The 21,220-nt window shown below is 38.4% G+C and overlaps 1 protein-coding gene across 9 annotated transcripts in view; it reads right to left on the bottom strand.

The window, feature by feature from the left end:
• The window catches only part of dock9b (dedicator of cytokinesis 9b), a 122,908-nt gene that overhangs the window by 57,320 nt on the left and 44,368 nt on the right, over nt 1-21,220 (bottom strand). For 8 of the 9 annotated variants that reach the window (XM_048200616.1, XM_048200621.1, XM_048200619.1 and 5 more), the window contains exons 3-7: nt 19,593-19,682; nt 14,341-14,423; nt 10,490-10,559; nt 6,379-6,474; nt 5,053-5,187 (exon numbers count right to left, since the gene is read on the bottom strand). In XM_048200616.1, coding sequence (XP_048056573.1) covers nt 5,053-5,187; nt 6,379-6,474; nt 10,490-10,559; nt 14,341-14,423; nt 19,593-19,682 — 474 coding nt within the window. Of the gene's footprint in view, nt 1-5,052; nt 5,188-6,378; nt 6,475-10,489; nt 10,560-14,340; nt 14,424-19,592; nt 19,683-21,220 lie in introns of those variants that run through there. The other variant, XM_048200618.1, reaches the window with a different exon arrangement.

The following is a 21,220-nucleotide window of genomic DNA, read 5'->3' as shown; positions in this document are numbered from 1 at the left end:
TAAAGGACATTATATCTCTCAAGATCTTAGCAGAGGAGGATTATGTTTTTTTATGTGATTCTGCTTGTTAACAGCAGGTGTTCATCACTAATGATCATTCATCACCTAATTAATTGCTTAATTATCTTTAACTCTGCTTCAGTGTTACTTTAACGCTATTTAGAGAGGGACGATATATACTCTGAGCAGAGTTGATTTTGCTGTGTATGAGAATGTGAAAGCACCGGAGACTTTGGAATGATTTTACACTTAATGAATTTATGATGAATTTACACCAGAAATGACGATGGAAAATATATCCATACTGCAGGAGCTGAAAGCCATTTATTCCCAGACAACTGCTGAGGAATATCTGGCCGCTTTGCATGCGCACCTGTTGAAATGTTTAGGTTTTAGAGCTAGAAATAACTTTTACTATTTTCTCTTTTGTCTGAAATGTGGAAAACAGACAAAATGTCAAAAAAAAAACAGATGTCGAAAACAGACGAAACAGGTTGTGCATACCAAAGGAATACTTTATTCTTTCAGGAGGGCTGGTGAATCGAGGAATGCAATCACATTTGCACTCACACACACACACTGAGTGGAAATATTTGACCCTGGGAGAAATCATGTGTGAATTAGGCTGGACTTCATCTTTCCTTCTCTCTCTCTATTATATTTCCTCTTTCTCTGCAACCCCGAGTAGCCCCATCTGAGGAACTGACCATCCAAACACTGATATCCCCTCTTGGTCGAGACAAAGGAAGAGACTCATGAGGATGTTATTAGAGATCTGAACTCCTTCTATAAACTGCTTTGTGCTGTATTAAATACACAAAACAAAGCATTTATTCTTCAGGCGCCCTTATGAACTTTGAAGGAATGTTCCAGGTTCAATGCAAGTTAAGCTCTATCGATAACATTTGTGGAACAATGTTGATTACAACAGAGTATATTACTAACTTGATTCGGTCCCTCATTTTTTTTAATTAAAAAAAAAAGCAAAAATAACAGAAGAATGCATTACAATAGAATTAAAAAGAGCTATAAACATAAATAACATTTTCTTTACACACTGAATAAATGTGTACACTTCACAACGGTTTTACAAATATTATATTAATATTATTTATGTATTTTGAAACTTTTTGGGGAGTCACACCACATGACATTTTACAGCATTCTACAAATAACTTTGAACTTAATTAACCTTTAAATTAATTCATTTTGAACTAACCTTGTCTTAAAAAGGTAAAATAATATGCTACTTTAAGACTTTTTTTTTTTTTTTTTTTTTTACTTTAGCCCAGAATTATGAGGGTCTGCTGGGATATTTAATATTTTATGTTTTTTTTTCTGCAGGTTGGTTGCACCCAATGGGACCTATCATACACAAAGTGCAATGCAACGCCAGTGTTTTTGCTAGTTTCAGCCCGACGCAATTATCATTTTCACATCCAGCGCTACGTTGTTTAAATGTTGTTTTCTGATTGGTTTATTGCACGTTATGGCCAAAACACACCCATGACTCATTAATTGACAAAGTACAACCCTTTTAGACCAACCATTTTTTCCGTCATTAAACTAGAAAGAAGTGGATTCAGACATGCTCTAAGTGCACCTGCGCCATGCGCTTCAGATCATGCGGTTAGATAGTTAAAATAGGGCCCAATGACTTTAATTTGGTAGACAAACTGTCACGGATCCCTTGTCCCCAGAACTCCATTTCCCATGATCCTCGTGTTTCTTCACCTGCACTCACTTCCCTCGTCAGCTCCTCATCATCACTCATCACCTGCACCTGGACTCCATCATCTGCACTGCCTTTATCATGGACTCACTCCCTTCACTCCCTGTCCGATCTTGTTGTTTGTTAGATGTGTGTTGCATGTAATCTCCTGTGTTCTTTATTAAAAATCCGCTATTGTGGAAGTCCGTGTTCGCCTCGTCTCTCCTACTACAGCCACACGTAACAGAAGATCGGACCAAAACCGACTGGACATCCACAATTTTAAGATGGGTATCTTTCTGGTGCCTGTACCCACAACGGCTCCCACTCCTTCACCACCTCTCTCTGCGGCGGAACGGCTTATAGGACTCTTCCAGATGGGACGTTCACTGGAGAGGTATGTGGAGGAGTTTGTAGAGCTCGCTTATCTGACTAACTGACCCGATGCTTATTTAATCGCCCTGTTTTTGGACGGGCTGGATGACAACACTCTTCGTTTGGATGAACCTGATTATCGTCTCTCCTTAAGCGAAACTATCAACTTAATTTTGTTTTTGAATGATTCCAAATTCTATGTGGAAAAGGTTCAGGATGAGTGTTGGGCTCCAGTCCGTCCGGAAACACAGTCGGCAGGGCCAGTTAGTCAGCCTCCGTATTCCTCCGCTTACCCCTCCGGTGAACGTTCTCCCTGTATTACACTGGACCCTCACTCCTCCGCTGGGTCCAGAAAGCGGAGGAGGAGGAAGAAAGCCACTCCAGCCCTATCTGAGCATTCAGCTCCAGCCGCCTCCGCCGAGCCCTCAGCTCCAGCCGCCGCCACCAAGCAAACTTCTCCAGTCTCCACAGAGCCAGCCCCAGTGCCTGTGGGGATTCTGATTGAATTTGAGGGGATGGACTGGACCCCTTTTCCAGCCCTCTCCGAGCCAGCCGCTCCAGTCTCAGCCGCCGAGCCAGCCGCTCCAGTCTCAGCCGCCGAGCCAGCCGCTTCAGTCTCAGCCGCCGAGCCAGCCGCTTCAGTCTCAGCCGCCGAGCCGGCCGCTCCAGCTGCCCACGAGCCCACTCCTGTCCACAAACCCACGCCATTCCATAGACTCCTAGAGTCCCTCCTTAACCTCCCCAAGTATTTTTTTGGGGGGGGGCAGGTACCCAGGGGTGGGATACAGGTGGGTGGGCCTCAAAGAGTGCCATGGCAGCCCACTGCACCTGACCCGCCATGGCTGCCCGCTGTACCTGACCCGCCATGGCAGCCCACTGCACCTGACCCGCCATGGCTGCCCGCTGTACCTGACCCACCATGGCCGCCCACTGCACCTGACCCGCCATGGCCGCCCACTGCACCTGACCCGCCATGGCTGTCCGCTGTACCTGACCCGCCATGGCTCATGGACCCGCCCTGGAGACCTCCACTCCTACCCATGCCTCTCCCTGCACCGGCATGAGGTCTCCAGGGCGCCCCCCCCCCCCCTCCCCGGTGTTCCATCAGGTACTGTCACGGATCCCTTGTCCCCAGAACTCCATTTCCCATGATCCTCGTGGTTCTTCACCTGCACTCACTTCCCTCGTCAGCTCCTCATCATCACTCATCACCTGCACCTGGACTCCATCATCTGCACTGCCTTTATCATGGACTCACTCCCTTCACTCCCTGTCCGATCTTGTTGTTTGTTAGATGTGTGTTGCATGTAATCTCCTGTGTTCTTTATTAAAAATCCCGCTATTGTGGAAGTCCGTGTTCGCCTCGTCTCTCCTACTACAGCCACACGTAACACAAACATTTTGTTAAAATATTTTTAAGGTATAAAAGATTTTCCCAAAGTACTCACCCCCCACCCCATACAAATTTATTGAGAAAAGGTCCTCAGAAAGGCCAGTTGTATTATCCTAACATTTTTGACTTTATGTCCCAAATATCTAAATGAATTTTAATTCAGAAATTGAAAACATGTTAATCATACAATAGGTCTTTTCAAGTGTATATATATTTATACAACAGTTCTGTCTGGTTCTCGAATCTGATTGGCTGATAGCCATGCGATATTTCAGTGATAACAGCACTCCTACTGCCTTTTCACCATTTGTATCACTCCGCTTGAAGTGACCGTCATGGCGGCCGATCAAATCAACCGTAATTTTTACAAATACTACTTCTTGTACCACGAACTGTAGTTTTAATAGTTTTTTAGGCGAGAATGTAGTTGTTTAGACCTGAAATATGTGACTCATATTTAATAACAGCGCCTATTTTACAATTTGTTTTGACGTTTTCGGAGATGCGAGCTCGAGTGCGTCAGCGGCCATTCAGTGCTTCTGTAACCGCCGAGAACAGCTTCATCTCGGCCAGTGCCTTGGGGATTTGCCGCTGGCTCTTATAGTGGTTAAACATGAGACATAATTCAATTTGAGTACATAGAACGGGCAATCTTTGGTTTTATTAATCTATTATTTGTTCCAGAGCAAGTCGAATTGTGCTATATTAAATTTGATAATAATAAACGTTACGTTACATCCTTATATAGCATATTGGCTACAACTAGACGGGACATATCAGACTCTTCTCCGCTCTTCAAATACGTAAAACATTAAACTTTATAAACATATGGTTTTTTGAGTAAAGAAAACGCTTTACAATTTTTTTTCCAAACATCAGATCTTTATTTACCTTTGCATTGCACAGAGGAGATGTCCAAACTGCGTGCGCACTTCATTCAGGAGGTGAGGCAGATTAATGAGGTTTGATTGACAGTTTGAGGATCCAATGGAGTTAGGAGGTTTTGTCACAAGCTCTTTAAAATCCTTTTCATTCGTTAAATATTTGTAAAACCCACATACCAGCGTAAATGGTGACCTTTTTTTTTTTTTTTTTTTTTTTTAATAACTAGTGCTTTATGTTTGACTGAACTGTACAATTGTGCTTATTTGTTGTTCAATAAATATTATTTTATATAAATATGTCCATTAAGTAATATGGATTGAGTGAACATTACATTAATACGCCATTAGATGGCGGCAACACTTTACAGGAGAATGAGTCAGTGAAGCGCAAGAGACTTTTAAATTGAAAGGAACTTTTTTCGTTACTAGTTCTGAAGTGACGTTTTAGAATTAGTAACGGAGGCTTGGTCCAACTGACAACCTGAGATTTGAATCCGTGGCGGAAGGAAGTAGTGCCGTAGGTAATCACAGCGTGCTGATATACAGCCATATCGCACGGCTACGAGTGTGATATTGCTCATATATATATATATATATGAATTGAATTTTTTGTATGTATTTTTGAATACATTAATACTTCAGGACAAAAATCTACGCATCATGTGATTAATTCTTATACTGATAGTTACCTGGATGACACCCATGCATGAGTCCAGGAAGATGGTTCCCTTGGGTTCTTTAGATATTTTCTCATCTTTGTAGAAGTTCAAGTTGTATGATCCATCTCCCAGCTGGGTCAAGTGGAAATACCTTCTCTTAAAAGACTAAATGGAAAGAAATTTGGGAGGAAAAGAAAGAACACAAAGAGCATTAGATGTAAACAGCAGATTTAAACACTCTCCCCCAGTTTCACAGACAAGGCTTAAGCTAGTCCTGGACTAAAATACATGTTTGAGCTGTTTCAACTGAAAGTAACTTGTACTGACATATCTTAAAATATGCCAGTGTCATTGTTTTGTCTCAAGACACACACCAATAATGTTTTTTTCTAGTGAACGTTTATAAAAGCTACTTAAATACCCAAATTGAACTAAGGTCTAATCCTGGCTTAGTCTAAGCCCTGTCTGTGAAACCGGGCCTCTATGTTTAGATGTAAAACTAGTGGCTGTTCTAAAAATAACATCTAAGGCAAAGGGAGCATGGGAAAATGGATTAGTGAGAACTGGAAGTTGGTAAAGCCCCACTTCCTGTCTATGGCATGGTGAGCACCGATCTGCTAAGAGGAGGACTAAAGGTCAGAGTTTGAGAACAACCAGCTGAACACGAATCTATGCAGAAACTGCAAAAAATGTCATGTTAATGACATCAGCACTTGATTTGATGGCTATGTTTGGAATGACTCACTTCCATACTACTATTTTTGCAGTGTGCAGTATGCATATCATGCACAAAATGAAAATCTGTATGCATGAACATTTTTGAAAATGTGCATTATGCAACCAAAGCACACTACTTGGAATAATACACCCCACAATGCAATGCACTCCACTTGACCTTTACAGTGTGACTAATGATATGGAATTAATTTTGAACTAAGCATTAAGCATGCACTGGTCTAGAAACAATTTTCATTCAAAAATTGCTTGTAAATTTCACAATTAATTACAAAGAAACAGCAAATAACAAATTGAATTAAACATGAAATTTTGAAAGAATTAAATATTTTCTTGTAAAATATACTCCAATAAAATTTGTTTTATTTACAACTTTGAAAAATTATTTTAAAGTGTGGTGACAACAATATACTATATAAAATTTGCATAATGTGTTGTGTTTTGCATTTTTTTTAAATATACAGTATAAACTGTGTGTAACTCCTCCGGTTCTACTCGCAGTTTTCAGTATGCTAGTATTTCATTCCGAAAATAGTGACCATTGTGTTTAAGATCCCTATGTTTCAGACATTTTTCATCATCATCAAATCAGAAAAGTGCTTGTATATATGTCCAGCTCACCCTCATGGTAACACTGATGGCACTGTTCATGTTTGCTTTATACAGCCAGCCATGCTTGGACACGCCCCCTCTTTGAGAACTCAGTGACGCGGCATCCTTCAGGAACCAGAGAGGAATATAATGAGCACACATAAGAACACAACAGAAGCGCACTCATACACCCACACAGTCTGACTTCATCTGTTTCTTCAAGCCTGAACAAAACATGTCGATATCTAACATAGTTTCCCACATTAGAGCCTCTGGACGCCCTCTCCATGTTTCAACATGAAGTCCATTTTCACCTGACCCCCTCAATTATTCATGTTCTCCCTCATCCCAACAGGGAGCAGCCTTCAAACTGAACAAACAAACTCCCTCCCTGAGCAAGTGGCCGCTCAGACAGAATGGCAGACATGGAGTTAGAATTCTGGGAAATGTAGGTGAAACCCAATCAGGGGATCAAATGGCCCGGAGACAGCTGAGTCCTGCGTCTGTTCTTTCTCTAAGGCTAATGTAGTCCCAGAGGCTCTGCACAAACACATTACTAATAAGCTGTAAGTTCCTTATTATTTATTTATTCTGCTTATTAGCCATTGAGAACAGAGAGGAGGAGAGCGAGGGAAATCATGTGTTGCGATAGGCTGATGAAGTATGGTGCATGGAAGTACAGTATGGTGAATACCATTTCCTTTAACTGTCAGGAAACCGGTAGAGTTAAGAAACAATAGCACATGAGTTTCTTGCTCTCTTTCATAAGTTTATCACACAAATGTCTAGACAGAGTAAGTTTAAACAGCTAAATATGGGCAAATTTCTGAGCTGCACATTAATTACATTAATCACTGCATTCTGAATCATTTAAATGTCACCACATGTATGTAATGACATATTTGGGGGTTTCTTAAAGGGACAGTTCACCAAAAAATGAAAATCACCCCATGATTTACTTAATCTCAAGCCATCCTAGGTGTATATGACTTTCTTTTTTCAGTCAAACACAATGGGAGATATAATAAAAAACAATATTCTGGCCAGTGGCGTAGCGTCTGGGCATGCAAGGTATGCACGTGCATATGGGCCCGGGAGGATTGGGGGCCCACTATTACGGGCTTAACCCCAAAGTGTACATCGGGCGTCCGCGCACCGTCCGCATCGCGAAATTTTCGTCATCAGGAGGGTTCGCGGACGTCCGCACTCCCCGTCCGCGTGCAGCCCAATTTTTGTGATGGCACGGACAGTGTGTGTACTGAAAACAGCCCATGCGAGAGTGAATTGAGTGCTTGAAAACAAAAGCACTAGATAGTGCGCAGTGCACACGCCGAACGCGTCTTTCTGCAGCCAAATACTTTCCAACTCTCGAGACAGAACCTGTGTACATATGTTCAGAAAAATGAAGTATAATAGAAATAATGTTGTCAATAACTTGCTATAGCCTATCTATGTTAAATGTACTGAAAATCATTAAGAATCTGAATAAATGGACCATAAAATGGTCCATGCCATGCATAGACGCCGATTTATGTTTCTGCCGGTGGGTGCCCAGTGCCCCACATCACCCATGGAGCGCGCGCATGTATCTGATCGAGAGCAGAGCCATTTGTGCTCGCGTGCATCACTTGGATGACGTTTGTCATTAAAATATCGCCATAGAAACGGCCTTAAATAAACTATAAAAAGGGTGAAGATCATGTCTGAAAGCTCCAACTGATTTTCTATTGGTTAAAATCAATGGAGAATATCTCGTATTTTCCCGTGGGTGCTCGACCATTTCCGTGGGTGCTCCAGCCCCCGAACACCCACAGGATCGGCGCCTATGATGCCATGTCTTAGCGGTGATCTATTGTATTTGACCGGTATTCGCTTTTCTGTCATTTTTAAAGTGGGTTTCTGAAACGTATGCATGCAGTAATGTCAGTAATACAGAATTTTAAATGAGTCATATTGGTTTTCTGAAAAAAATGACTATGTGTGCATATTTTAAGATACTGCACAAAATTTGAATAAATGTAACTCGTACTCTTGCTGGGGTGGATAGGCCTACTTTATAGTCAACGAAATAAAATGAACATAAAATATAATGGAAACAAATTTAGAGAAGAAACTTCTAGTAAATTTATTAGGAATAAAACGTGCATTAAAATAGTCTGTGACAGAATAATTAATTCATAACTGGAATAATCTTCGGACTCATCGCATCTGGAAATGATGCTATGATCATTCTGAAATTCCAAAGTCAAATCGGTCGAATCCAAGCGTAGACTGTGTTGAAAAGCGGGTTTGTTTGACATTTTTGAAATAGATCCGCAATGCAAAGTAAAAATGATGGAGGAGCACATAGTAGGCCTACTGTAGTGCTGTTAGTGATGATATCTTATATTAAAGTCCACGAAAGCCAAGGGGGGCCCGTAAACATTTTTTGCATATGGGCCCGGGGCTGACTTGCTACGCCACTGATTCTGGCTCTTCCAAGCTTTATAATGATAGTGAATGGGACCCAATGTTTTGAAGCCCAACTTTACGTAAGTTGAAGCATCCCAGATAGATGCAGAAATGCATTATTTTAAGACAATTACATATCTACAGTATAGCTAAAACAACTCATTTCTTTTCAAGGTTTTCTATATCTGTATACAATGCGTGGTTCTCGTGAGAGTCGCCTATTCTCACCGGAGCTCACGCTACACCGACGTCCTGCTTTATATCCCGGAACGGCACTCTCTCTCGAGAACACGTGTACGGCTATTACCAGAAGTCGGTTATTTTAGTTGATAAAGTTCTAAATATGTTCAATATATGTTAAATATGAATCTTCACTTCAGAATGTCTTTATTCACCCCCCAGAGCCGTGTGGATTACTTTTATGGGCTTCAAACTTTTTTGGGCTTCAAAATATTGGGTCCCATTCACTACCATTATAAAGCTTGGAGGAGCCAGGATATTTATTAAAGGTGCCCAAGAATGCTTTTTCACAAGATGTAATATAAGTCTAAGGTGTCTCCTGAATGTGTCTGTGAAGTTTAAGCTCAAAATACCCCATTAAATTAATATTTAAATTAATTTTTTTAACTGCCTATTTTGGGGCATCATTAACTATACACTGATTTTTTCAGTCGCCGCCCCTTTAAATCACGTGCCCCCTGCCTCACGAGCTCCCGACTATATTACAGCGCATTTACAAAGTTCACACAGCTAATATAACTCTCAAATGGATCTTTACAAGATGTTCGTCATGCATGCTGTGTGCATACATCGAATCATGTGAGTAAAGTATTTATTTTGATGTTCACATTTGATTCTCTATGAGTTTGAGGCTATGCTCTGTGGCTAAAGCTAACATTACACACTGTTGGAGTTTACACAAGTTGCGTTTATGAATTATACAGACTGCAAGTGTTTAAAAATGAAAATAGCGACGCTCTCTTGTCTCCGTGAATACAGTAATAAACGATGGTAACTTTAACCTCATTTAACAGTACATTAGCAACATGCTAACGAAACATTTAGAAAGACAGTTTACAAATATCACTAAAAATATCATGTTATCATGGATCATGTCAGTCATTATTGCTCCATCTGCCATTTTTCACTGTTGTTCTTGCTTGTTTACCTTGTCTGTGCACAGATCCAGACGTTAATACTCCCTTTCCTTGTCTAATGCTTGAACATGGGCTGGTATATGCAAATATTGGAGGCGTACACCCCGACTGTTACTCAACAGTCGGTGTTATGTTGAGATCCGCGTGTTTTCCGGAAGTCTTTTAAACAAATGAGATTTACATAAGAAAGAGGAAGCAATGGGGTTTAAAACTCAATGTATGTCTTTTCCATGTACTGAACTCTTGTTATTCAACTATGCCAAGATAAATTCAATTTTTCATTCGAGGGCACCTTTAATATATCTCCGATTGTGTTCATCTGAAAGAAGATAGTCATATACACCTAGGATGGATTGAGGGTGAGTAAATCATGGGATAATTTTCAGTTTTGGGTGAACTATCCCTTTAAGGGCTCTTTCTTGACCCAATGGACTAGTACTTAAAAAAGTTGCCAGAGTTGAAGAAACACCCACATACAGACACAGTAAAAAAAAATCAATTACAGTTAGGAATCATGGGTAATTGTCACTTGCCTCCTCCTTATCGGCATCCTCGTCCACCTCAAACACGTGGCTCGCTAACTTCTCTGGACGAGGAACTTTACTGTACAAGAAAAAAACAATAAAAAAAAAACATGAGACCAATAGACTTTTACATTTTCTGTCTGTGCAAAAGTTTCTCATTTGAGTATTGAGGGTGTTGCTAGCATTAGCTAAGTGTTTTTGGTTCCACTTTATATTAAGTGTCTTTAACTATATATGCAGAAACATTGAAATTAATCATTTGATACAAAGCACTTATTGTGTACATACATTTTACTTATATTTAAAAAAAATACCTGTATGTAATTACAGCTGTAATTAAAGTGTTAGTTCACCCAAAAATGAAAATTCTGTCATCATTCCAAACCTGTATGAGTTTCTTTCTTCTGTTGAACCCTAAAGAAGATATTTTTAAGAATGTTGGTTGATGGTAGCCATTGACTTCCATAGTAGGAAAAAAAAAATCTATGAAAGTCAATGGCTACCGTCAACTGTCTAATTACCAACATTTTTCAAAATATCTTCATATTGGTTTGGAACAACATAAGGGTGAGTAAATGATGACAGAATGTTCATTTTTGGGTGAACTATCCCTTTAATTTCTGTAATTACATGTATCATTACACTGTTGACCCATCCCTTACACCTTAACCCACCCTTAAACCTAACCATACCCCCAAACCTTTCCTAACCTTACCCGTATCCACCTCAATAGCAGCAAAAGTGTTTTGTAATGCAATATGAACACAATAATTATAAATTGTACTTATTTTTTTATGTTAGTACATTGTAGTTGAAAACACCTATAAAGTGTGACCGTGTTTTTTAGCGTGTCACAACGTGTAGCACACATTGTAGCACATACTGTACATCTAACAAAAAGGTTCAGCACTCATAACTCCATCTCTTACCCCTCACACTGCTGATGCAAAATGTGCACATGTGCATGTGTGCTTAAGGAAACTGCATTAGCGGAATTATCAAGAAGAAGTGGGGGCGGATGATAATGCTGGTCATGATGATGATGTTGAAGCTTCACAAACACAGCAGACATTATCTCTGTCTCTTCCATCACCATCATCCCTCCTGCTTCCTCTGCGACCTTTACCAAATGCCAGACACTGGCTGGCTCCTGATCTCCACAATGTGATTTGCCAGTTATTGACCGCTATGACATAATCTACCAGTTAGCTGACACAGGAAGTGACATCAGTGGATGAAAGACACTTTTTTTGGCGTTTGGTTGCTGCCCTGTCCTGAAACAGGTGGAGTAATTATGTGCTGAATGAGAAAAGAGAGAGGAAGAGAAAGGAAAAGTGAGGAGGAAATAGGAAAAGAGTTGCTGATGGGTTGTTGTTGTGTGAAGAAAGGCACTTTCCAGATTTAGCTCGGGACGAGACCTTGCTGTCAACACTGTGGCAGGACAGCATGAGGACACTGATAAGAATTAGTGTGTAAAATAGCATCTCTCCCTCTTTCACACACACAAACACACTGTGCAAACACAAACAATGACTCCTGGGCTGTGTTCCAAAAACTAGTGAGCTGTCTTGCTGTCGACTGCCTGCATTGGCAGTTATCTTCTAAATAGTGGTTGACCTGTAGGTTTATATTAGGACAATGGCGATATCCTGAACTGGAGGGTGGTTTATGGCTGATATATAACACTATTTATTTTAAACATAGTAAATAACAACAAAGCAAAATGTAATATTTATTTTAATTATTGAATTACAGAAATCAAATTGAAAAAATAATTTGAACTTGATAAAAACTATAATCTGCAAATAAAGTTTGCAAGGTTTGAGGCATTAAATGTTTATTAGATATTCAAAGACTTGTTTAAAAAATATAAATGCATATTTGCTGAATGCCGAAAGCATATGAAAAGTGTATTTTATAGTGTTTGTCATAAGGGACCATACAAAAACAATCTAAATACACAGCAATAGTGCTGCTCACACAAAGCATAGGGGAGACTCAACTCATAATTAACATCAAAAGTTTGCTGTTAGCATATTGTTATGGTCATGTTACAATGCACCCAAAAATGAAAATTATGGAACAAAAGATTTGTAAAGCTTCGAAGCTTCATGAAGCAGTGTTTTGAAATCGCCCATCACTAGATATTGTTGAAAAGTCGTCATTTCGTTTTTTTGGTGCACAAAAAGTATTCTCGTCACTTCATAAAATTAAGCTTGAACCACTGTAGTCACATGAACTGTTTTAAATATGTCTTTAGTAGCTTTCTGGATCTTGAGAGGTTTGGTGACATTGCTGGCTATGCAGGCCTCACTGAGCCATTGGATTTTATCAAAAATATCTTAATTTGTGTTCTGAAGATGAACGAAAGTTGTACGGGGGTGGAATGACATGAGGGTGAGTAATAAATTACATTATTTTCATTTTTGGGTGAACTAACCCTTTAATGAATTATAATGGGATTCATGATCAACAATTATATTAAATAAATAATTTTATTTAATTATAGTAATTATTGAGCTTGTCGCAATGCATTTTACATGTTTTAGAAAGATTCGCACTTGTGAAAGCTGAATTTTTTGGACTGGAAAAAAAACCAATTTTGCATTTCTTTTATCACTGTATTTACTTTAAATAATTTTAAATAATTTTAAAAATCTATATTAAAGGGGACGTATTATGCCCCTTTTCACAAGATGTAATATAAGTCTCTGGTGTCCTCAATGTGTCTGTGAAGTTTCAGCTCAAAATACCCCACAGATCGCTTTATAATAGCTTGTCAAATTTGCCCCTATTTGTCTGTGAGCAAAACACGCCGTTTTTGTGTTGTGTCCCTTTAAATGCAAATGAGCTGCTGCTCCCGCCCCCTTTCCAGAAGAGGGCGGAGCTTTAACAGCTCAACAACAACAAAGCTGGAGAATCTCACGCAGCCAAAATGAGGATTGTCAGGAAGAAGTTACAACTTTTAGAATAAAACTGGACGTTTCTGAATGGTTAATGGATAAATTTATGTAGTTGCTGTGGAGTTGATTCAACTCATCGACTAGCATGTGCCGTCATGCTAATTTCTTGTGCAAATCCAGTGTTGAACTGACCCTCGTTTGTAAAGCAATCTGGTGTAAAATTATTTGCGCAAATATATAACACTTTACTGACTTTCATTTTTTTTGGTGCAGACATTGTGTATCTCTAGCGGCTACAGCGAGGAAACAGAAATAGCGGACTGCTGAGGTATCTATGCTAATAGGGCAGTTCGTCACCAGTCATGGATGGGGCTTCACCATACTCTTACGTAAGAGTAGAGGGAAATCTGGAACCGCGCATCTGGAGACACTGTTTATGATTTATGGGGATTATAAAAAAGGAGTGGGTGGATTTTTACCATTATAGGCTGGTTGTTTACACACACTGTGGACACACATCTGTGTTCAAACACTTTATAAAAGTGAATTTTGCATAATAACAAAAAAATGGGGTGCTTTTTTATTATCAGAATGAAGAACTGCACAAACCAAATAAGATAACCCTTTGGAACAAACTCAAAACAAAAAAGCACTGGAAAGGTAATATTTTAAAAGCACTGAAATTTGTCACTTTTTTTTGTCTGTCAAATTTAATGTTGTTAATAATGTGACTAACTAACATCTCTTGTGGCACTGAATAAAAAAATATTATGACGTGGCGCCTACTTTTTTTTTTTTTTGAATGATTATAATACCTCAAAATCCCGCCTACATAGACAGCTCACTAGTTTTTTGAAACAGTGCCATTGCATTGATATGATGCATCAATGAAGTCCAGCTGTACTTCAAATAGCTATCTCTGTTACTTTCCATTTCTTTTCTTTCAATCAGTCTTACTTTGGAAGTTGGCGGAAGTCTCCAGAATAATCCTCGTATTTGTAGTTCACCACATGCCAATCAGAGTTGTAGGTCTTGATGCACTATAAAAGAAAAAAAATCAAACATGTCTGTCTCCTCTGTCATACAGAAAGCACATAAACACATATACCAGCACACACACACCCCAAATCCCAAAAAGGCTAATACATTCCCAGTAATCTAATAAGAATCATGTTTTCCATAGCAATCTGTGGCAACAGCTTTTTAGAAAATAATTTCCTCACTGGGCGACATTGACTGTATCTCTGTGCTAATCACTGTTAAAGCTGTCACCACACCACACCACAAACAGACACTAATATATCCTCTGGGCATTACATTAAAGCAGATTCAATTCTATTTGCTTTGTTGGCAAGGCAAGCATTTAGTCCTCAGCAGTTCTTAAAAGGATAAGATGAAACTAAAAGCCTCTAAAACCCAAAACGGCTTTCTCACTCTTATTTTAAATCCAATCAATGCAGAGAAAGAGGAAGGGAGTGAGAGAGTGAATGAGTTGACAAAGTAAATTTATCATTCTGAACTAAGCATTCAACTAATTGTCTCTGTACTCCATCTGTAACTTTAGAGTAAAATATAAAATACAATAAAATAAAAATACAGTAAAATATAATAAAAAAAAATAGGCAAACTGTAAGTAAGAACTAGATTTTTTATAATATCTGGACAATATGTGAGTGATACCCATGCAGGGTTTCTGAGGAGGGTGTTCTGGTCGTTACTAGGATGTCATTTTATCGCTGGCCAGGCAAAGCGATCATTTATGTTCATAGCTCAAAGCGTATGACGCAAGTTATGTTTAATATAAAACAAAAAACATTTAGACAACTAAACCACCAGCACTGATGACTCATGACATTACAAAACAAAACTGATTAAAATAAATGAAGTTTTTGGGCAACTCATCTTGTTTGCCTTCCTCTGTGTGATTTAATTACAACTCTTCTAAAACAAAATGACAAATGTTTACTCAATTGAACATATTTTATGACAGAAGATGTTGTTTCCAAGAACGTGTTTGCAAGTTTACCAGAGCAATCCTTCAGAACGAATGTTGCTCTGGAGTGTACAGAGGACCATGTGCACTTGACTAATGGTCAAGGCAGATGTTTTGATTTGTGAAAAGCTGGAAAACTGCCTGGCTCTGGCCCAGCTGCCCTTGATGATGTTACTGAGCTCTTTAGTGGGAGGAAGTATCATTTTACACTCTCCGCTGATGACGCCCAGTGCCTGAGATATCCACACAAACCCACCCTGACCTAGACCTCACACACACGTACGGTTTTTCTAACACAATTGCATATTATTAGAACTATTGAATATGCAGCATAAATTGGCTTGAGAAACCTCTCGTCATTTTATTCAATGGAAATTCCTGTTCAATTCACCTTATTTTGTAATGTGGAAGTAAGCTATTTTCTGTGAATGTGCAAGATAAATATTTATATAGGTAAATAACTAAAAGAATAATGAAGTAAAATATTTGTGCTACAAACCAGTGCGTTTATAATTACGACAATGCATTCAAATAATATGATAAGAAATAATGGTTTGCAATATCAAGCAGCATAACTGTTTTGTACAGCTTGAAAGCAAATGTCACCGGAAGCCTTGTGAATTCAAAATGGCCACATCAGCTCTTGTGTTAAAAATAAGGTGGATAAAGCTTGTATCTAAAGCCTTAGTCCTTCCAATATGATCAACGATAGTCTGAGGTAAAACTTTTGTGCATTGTATATGAGGGTAGTGGTTCCCAATTCAGGTCCTGGGCCAGATCAAATCATAACCTCGTAAGAAGAATGCTCCATTACGATTGATAGGGTCCCTATATGGTGTTTACTGCTCCCTAGGACCAGAGGTGAATAGAATAAAAAAAAAAATACAGATATCAGATTAACAGATATCACCAAACTTCCCCAGTTGATTAAGAATTGCAAACATTTTTTTTTTTTTGTATGAAAAGTGTTCTAAACTGGTATGTTTTAATATTATCTAAATACATACAATATGCACTCATTTGCATACATTTCGAGATCAGAAATCTGAACATTAGATAAAGCCAGGTTCAAATTTCACTTGTTTCATTTTGTTGATGTATAAGAGTCAAAGGTTTTATAGAGGGTATTTTGTATATATACAAAGTTCTGTCATGAAACTCTAGATGGCGCAGGCTGATAGGTCCTTAAAGGTGCCCAAGAATGCTTTTTCACAAGATGTAATATAAGTCTAAGGTGTCCCCTGAATGTGTCTGTGAAGTTTCAGCTCAAAATACCCCATAGATTTTTTTTAATGAATTTTTTTAACCGCCTATTTTGGGGCATCATTAACTATACACTGATTTTGGCAGCGCCGCCCCTTTAAATGGCGTGCTCCCTGCCACACAAGCTCTCGACTATATTACAGTGCATTTACAAAGTTCACACAGCTAATATAACCCTCAAATGGATCTTTACAAGATGTTCGTCATGCATGCTGTATGCATGCTTCGAATTATGTGAGTATAGTATTTATTTTGATGTTTACGTTTGATTCTGTATGAGTTTGAGGCTATGCTCTGTGGCTAACGGCTAATGCTACACTGTTGGAGAGATTTATAAAGAATGAAGTTATGTTTATGCATTATACAGACTGCACATGTTTAAAAATGAAAATAGCGACGCTCTCTTGTCTCCGTGAATATAGTAATAAACGATGGTAACTTTAACCACATTTAACAGTACATTAGCAACATGCTAACGAAACATTTAGAAAGACAATTTACAAATATCACTAAAAATATCATGCTATCATGGATCACGTCAGTTATTATTGCTCCATCTGCCATTTTTCGCTGTTGTTCTTGCTGGCTTACCTTGTCTGTGCACAGATCCAGACGTGAATACTGCCTTTCCTTGTCTAATGCCTTGAACATGGGCTGGCATATGCAAATATTGGGGTCATACATATTAATGATCCCGACTGTTACGTACTGTAACAGTCGGTGTTATGTTGAGATCCGCGTGTTTTCCGGAAGTCTTTTAAACAAATGAGATTTATATAAGAAGAAGGAAGCAATGGGGTTTGAAACTCAATGTATGTCTTTTCCATGTACTGAACTCTTGTTATTCAACTATGCCAATATAAATTCAATTTTTGATTCTAGGGCACCTTTAGCTCAATCTGCTTGCAATCACATCATTCTATATAGGGTCTTTCGCAACGGTGGATCCTTTTCATAGTTCCTAGAACTATTGGCTGAAGTACCCAGATTTTGCAGTGTTCGCACCGCAGGAACTAGGAACGATTTTAGTTCTAGGAACTCCTTTTTATGGAGTAGGGTCTAAACCAGCACTATAGGAACTACAGTATCAGTGACATAATGGTATGTTGATTGCTCAAATGCATGTCAAACACCGGCACCTGGCATTTTTTAAAAAGCCGTGTAAACATATTTAGTTCACGATCATGGAAAACAGTGATAACGGCATTTACCTGCTGTATGCTGTAAGTTGTCATAAGAGATTTCGTCTCTCTAATGCTGCCTTCACATGCTATCAGAAATTTGATAATTCCCAAGTCGTGATTACAAGCTCATCGCATGAGAGGGCATTCATGTGCAATTTTTACCTAGGAAACTCGTATTTGCGCTAATTCAGAGAGCATGGGAAGGCAGCATTAGCCCCACTTTTTGCACTTTCAGTCATGTAAATTATGTTTACATTCCATCTCCGTTATCATGAAACCCACGACACACAACACAGCTCCGATCATGGCATCCTCCATCCGCTGTTTTTTTTTTTGTTTTTTTTTGCATTTGTAAATGCTGCTTTTGGCCGGTTCAGAGATCCTATTCAACCAGGAACATGGTCGGGCGGAGAAATTAGTTCTCGGGGAACTATACTAGTGGCTAGTTCCTATAAATTAGTTCCTAGAACTATTCCGGTTGTGCAGGAACATACTATTGCTATTCTGTGCGAAAGCCCCTTATAGGGCACAGCTGATTGGTTCCTGCTGTATCAGTAGCCAATGAGCTCGCTCTTTCATTCTAGAATTTTCTAAATTTTAGTAGGAACAACTGAAACCACTCGTACGCAAAAATCACACGCTTGGTGGCCTTATACACATTAAGATGAAATTTTAAACAAACACAAACAAATATACATCAGTAAAAGAGTAAGAAAAGGTGTGTTATATATTATGCTGGGAGATATCTGCATAAAGACGCAGATACGCGTATGTACAGCTGGCTAGTCAGATGTCTGTGTAAAAGGTGTTAATTGCGTTTAAACTTGTTTTGCGGACGGCACTCTTGGCATTGCTCGACCATCGTGCTTTCAAGCGAGGATGTGTCTTTAGAGAGCGTCATGTTTGCTGAGAGTGACAAAAGAAAAAGTTGTGCAGAATGCACTTATATGGACATGGTTTGGGTGTGTTATGTAAATTACTTACGCGGCCACTCATTTAGAGTTCAACATTAGACCGAGGTTAACAACAAATTCATGTGCGTACACGTGTTGTGAATTAGACAAAAGGTTTTCGTGAGAAGTTCAAATGCATATAAATATGAATAGTGTACACAATTATTAGTAAATGAGACCCAGTGTTTTTGCCTGTAGTCTCGTGCCTTAAACTGCTATTCAGTTTAACCAGACACTAAATGAACAGAAATAGTTCAATTAATAGTCTCCTTTTAATGTAAATTATGCTTAGTATTAGGCTTAGATTGCGCCTTTTTGCAAAGTTCTGCACTTTTTGCCTAAAGCAACTGACTTTGAATTTTGAAATATTGCCGCCTGTAGAAAGCAAGATGTTTGTGTGCATTTCTGATCTTGACATCAGTATTTCATCAAATGATGATCAGCTGCTGGAGAAGAGAAGCGTAAACGGGCATATATCCAGACACGTGGTCAAGTGCATTTTTAAGAGATGATTCAGGTGCTTGGACTGCAGTGATCGGGTGATGAAGTCTCAGTAATGTGTGTCAAATTGTGGTATTCTAATGCATCCTCTCAGAGCTCACCTTTAAATAGTGCACTTTCGTCAGCAGCATACAAATAGCATTTAACTAGGCACTAAAGTTTTGGGAGGGTGTGCAATATGATATGTGTAATTCCTTGAATTGTGTGCTAAAACAATACATACAATGTGCAAATAAACAACGGCATCAGTGAGTGCAATTCATTCATTCTTCCTCTTTTTTTGCTGTGATCCATGAGTTTATGTTGAGCTCTTACCTCCTGGACGAGCAGGCTGCTGGCTCTCTTTTCTGCCCCGCCTGGTACTGAAGAGTATAGAGCTCTGCCCTGACGCTTCAAAATGGAGATCTACACAGAAACATGAGGAAACATTTCAGATATTAAACAAAGACCAGCACATGAACATGCATAGAGAGAAATTTGAAAACTAATCATGTTGGACTACAAACAAAAGAGAGGTTTACATGTTAATGGATTAAAAGGAGGATTTGGGTACACTAAAAAAAAGTTATTATTTAAAAAAGTAATTTATTAAAAATGTAAAAAATGCAAAAATCCTTGTTTCTGTTTATACCCCTTTTGTTCAGTTTATCTAAAAGCAAATAACACTCCCCACAGAAAAAATGAATCAAAAGAAACTATTTTGTTTAAATAGCATTTTCGCTTGACACCAGTAGCACATCCTGATTATCCTGACTAGCTTTACTGAGTGCAGAAATGATTATAGTTTTTATTCATTTTTTTAAGTACATAACAGAACATTTGATGCATATTTTAAAAAGCCATCACAATAAACATTATAGTCTTTCAAAGTTGCCTTTATTTATAGTAAGTAAACTAAATAATTTACTAACAAAATGTGAAAACTCTACTTTCTGTAATGTGGGGTGTTTCAGAAATACGGTCAGTAGGATCCAACAAAAAGATAACAAAACATAACAAAAGCAAAACAGAGTAAATCCTAACTAGGAACAGGTGAGGGTAATCAATCACTATGGCAACAAACAAGGGTAAAGAAAAGCAGGAACTAAACACAGGGAACATTGGGAAGAGAAAATATACTTCAAAATAAAAGTTAAAATAGCAAAAACAAGAAACACAAGACCAGTGAACACACTGTAAAAAATGACCGTGATATTAACAGTAAAAGACTGTAAAAATGCTGTGGTGAAAAACTGTCAATTGGTTTACAGAAAGTTTCCGTACTATATACGGTGAATAACTGTAATAGATCTAACGGTACGTTTAATGTAATTTTACGGTAAAATACCGTTAAATTCACAGTTTTTGGAAGTGAAAAATAACAATTCATTGTAAAATTTACAGTGAAAAACCGTAAATTGACATTCCCACAATTCCCTGCGTGACACTTCACATTTGATATATTTTCGTTGAAATAACTCTGTTTCTTCTTAGTTTTTCTCATTTTTTTCTAATCAGTTATGTACATTAGGGTTTTATGTTACATCTAATGTTGTTAAATTAATGTTTATTGCATTTTTAAAATTTCATGCATGTTACCATGATGGTGTTTAGTGTGTGTGTGAATGACACTGTGTGCTCCTTCTATATATTAGTATTGTGCTTCTCAGCTTGTGGAAAAGCTGCTTGTGATGAACTTTGATTCATCATGTGACTCTCATCACCACTGTGTTTGGTGACTGTCAGTGTATTATAAATGTACAAAACAGATATTAGTACTTCATTAGGTTGGTAAATTAACATTATATCAGTTAATGAAATACGTTATTTTACCATAAATTTTACTGGGATTTTTTTTACAGTGTGTAACAATGATGTTAATATTACTGAAATCCAATGTTAAATATACATATTTAAAATGTAAAATTCACATGTAACTCCGTAAGTATGTTTACGGTTTGATG

Source organism: Megalobrama amblycephala, linkage group LG8 (assembly GCF_018812025.1).
Source record: "Megalobrama amblycephala isolate DHTTF-2021 linkage group LG8, ASM1881202v1, whole genome shotgun sequence".
NCBI lineage: Eukaryota > Metazoa > Chordata > Actinopteri > Cypriniformes > Xenocyprididae > Megalobrama > Megalobrama amblycephala.
The sequence above is the reverse complement of the archived record's forward strand: the minus strand, read 5'-3'. Positions and strand labels throughout refer to the sequence as shown.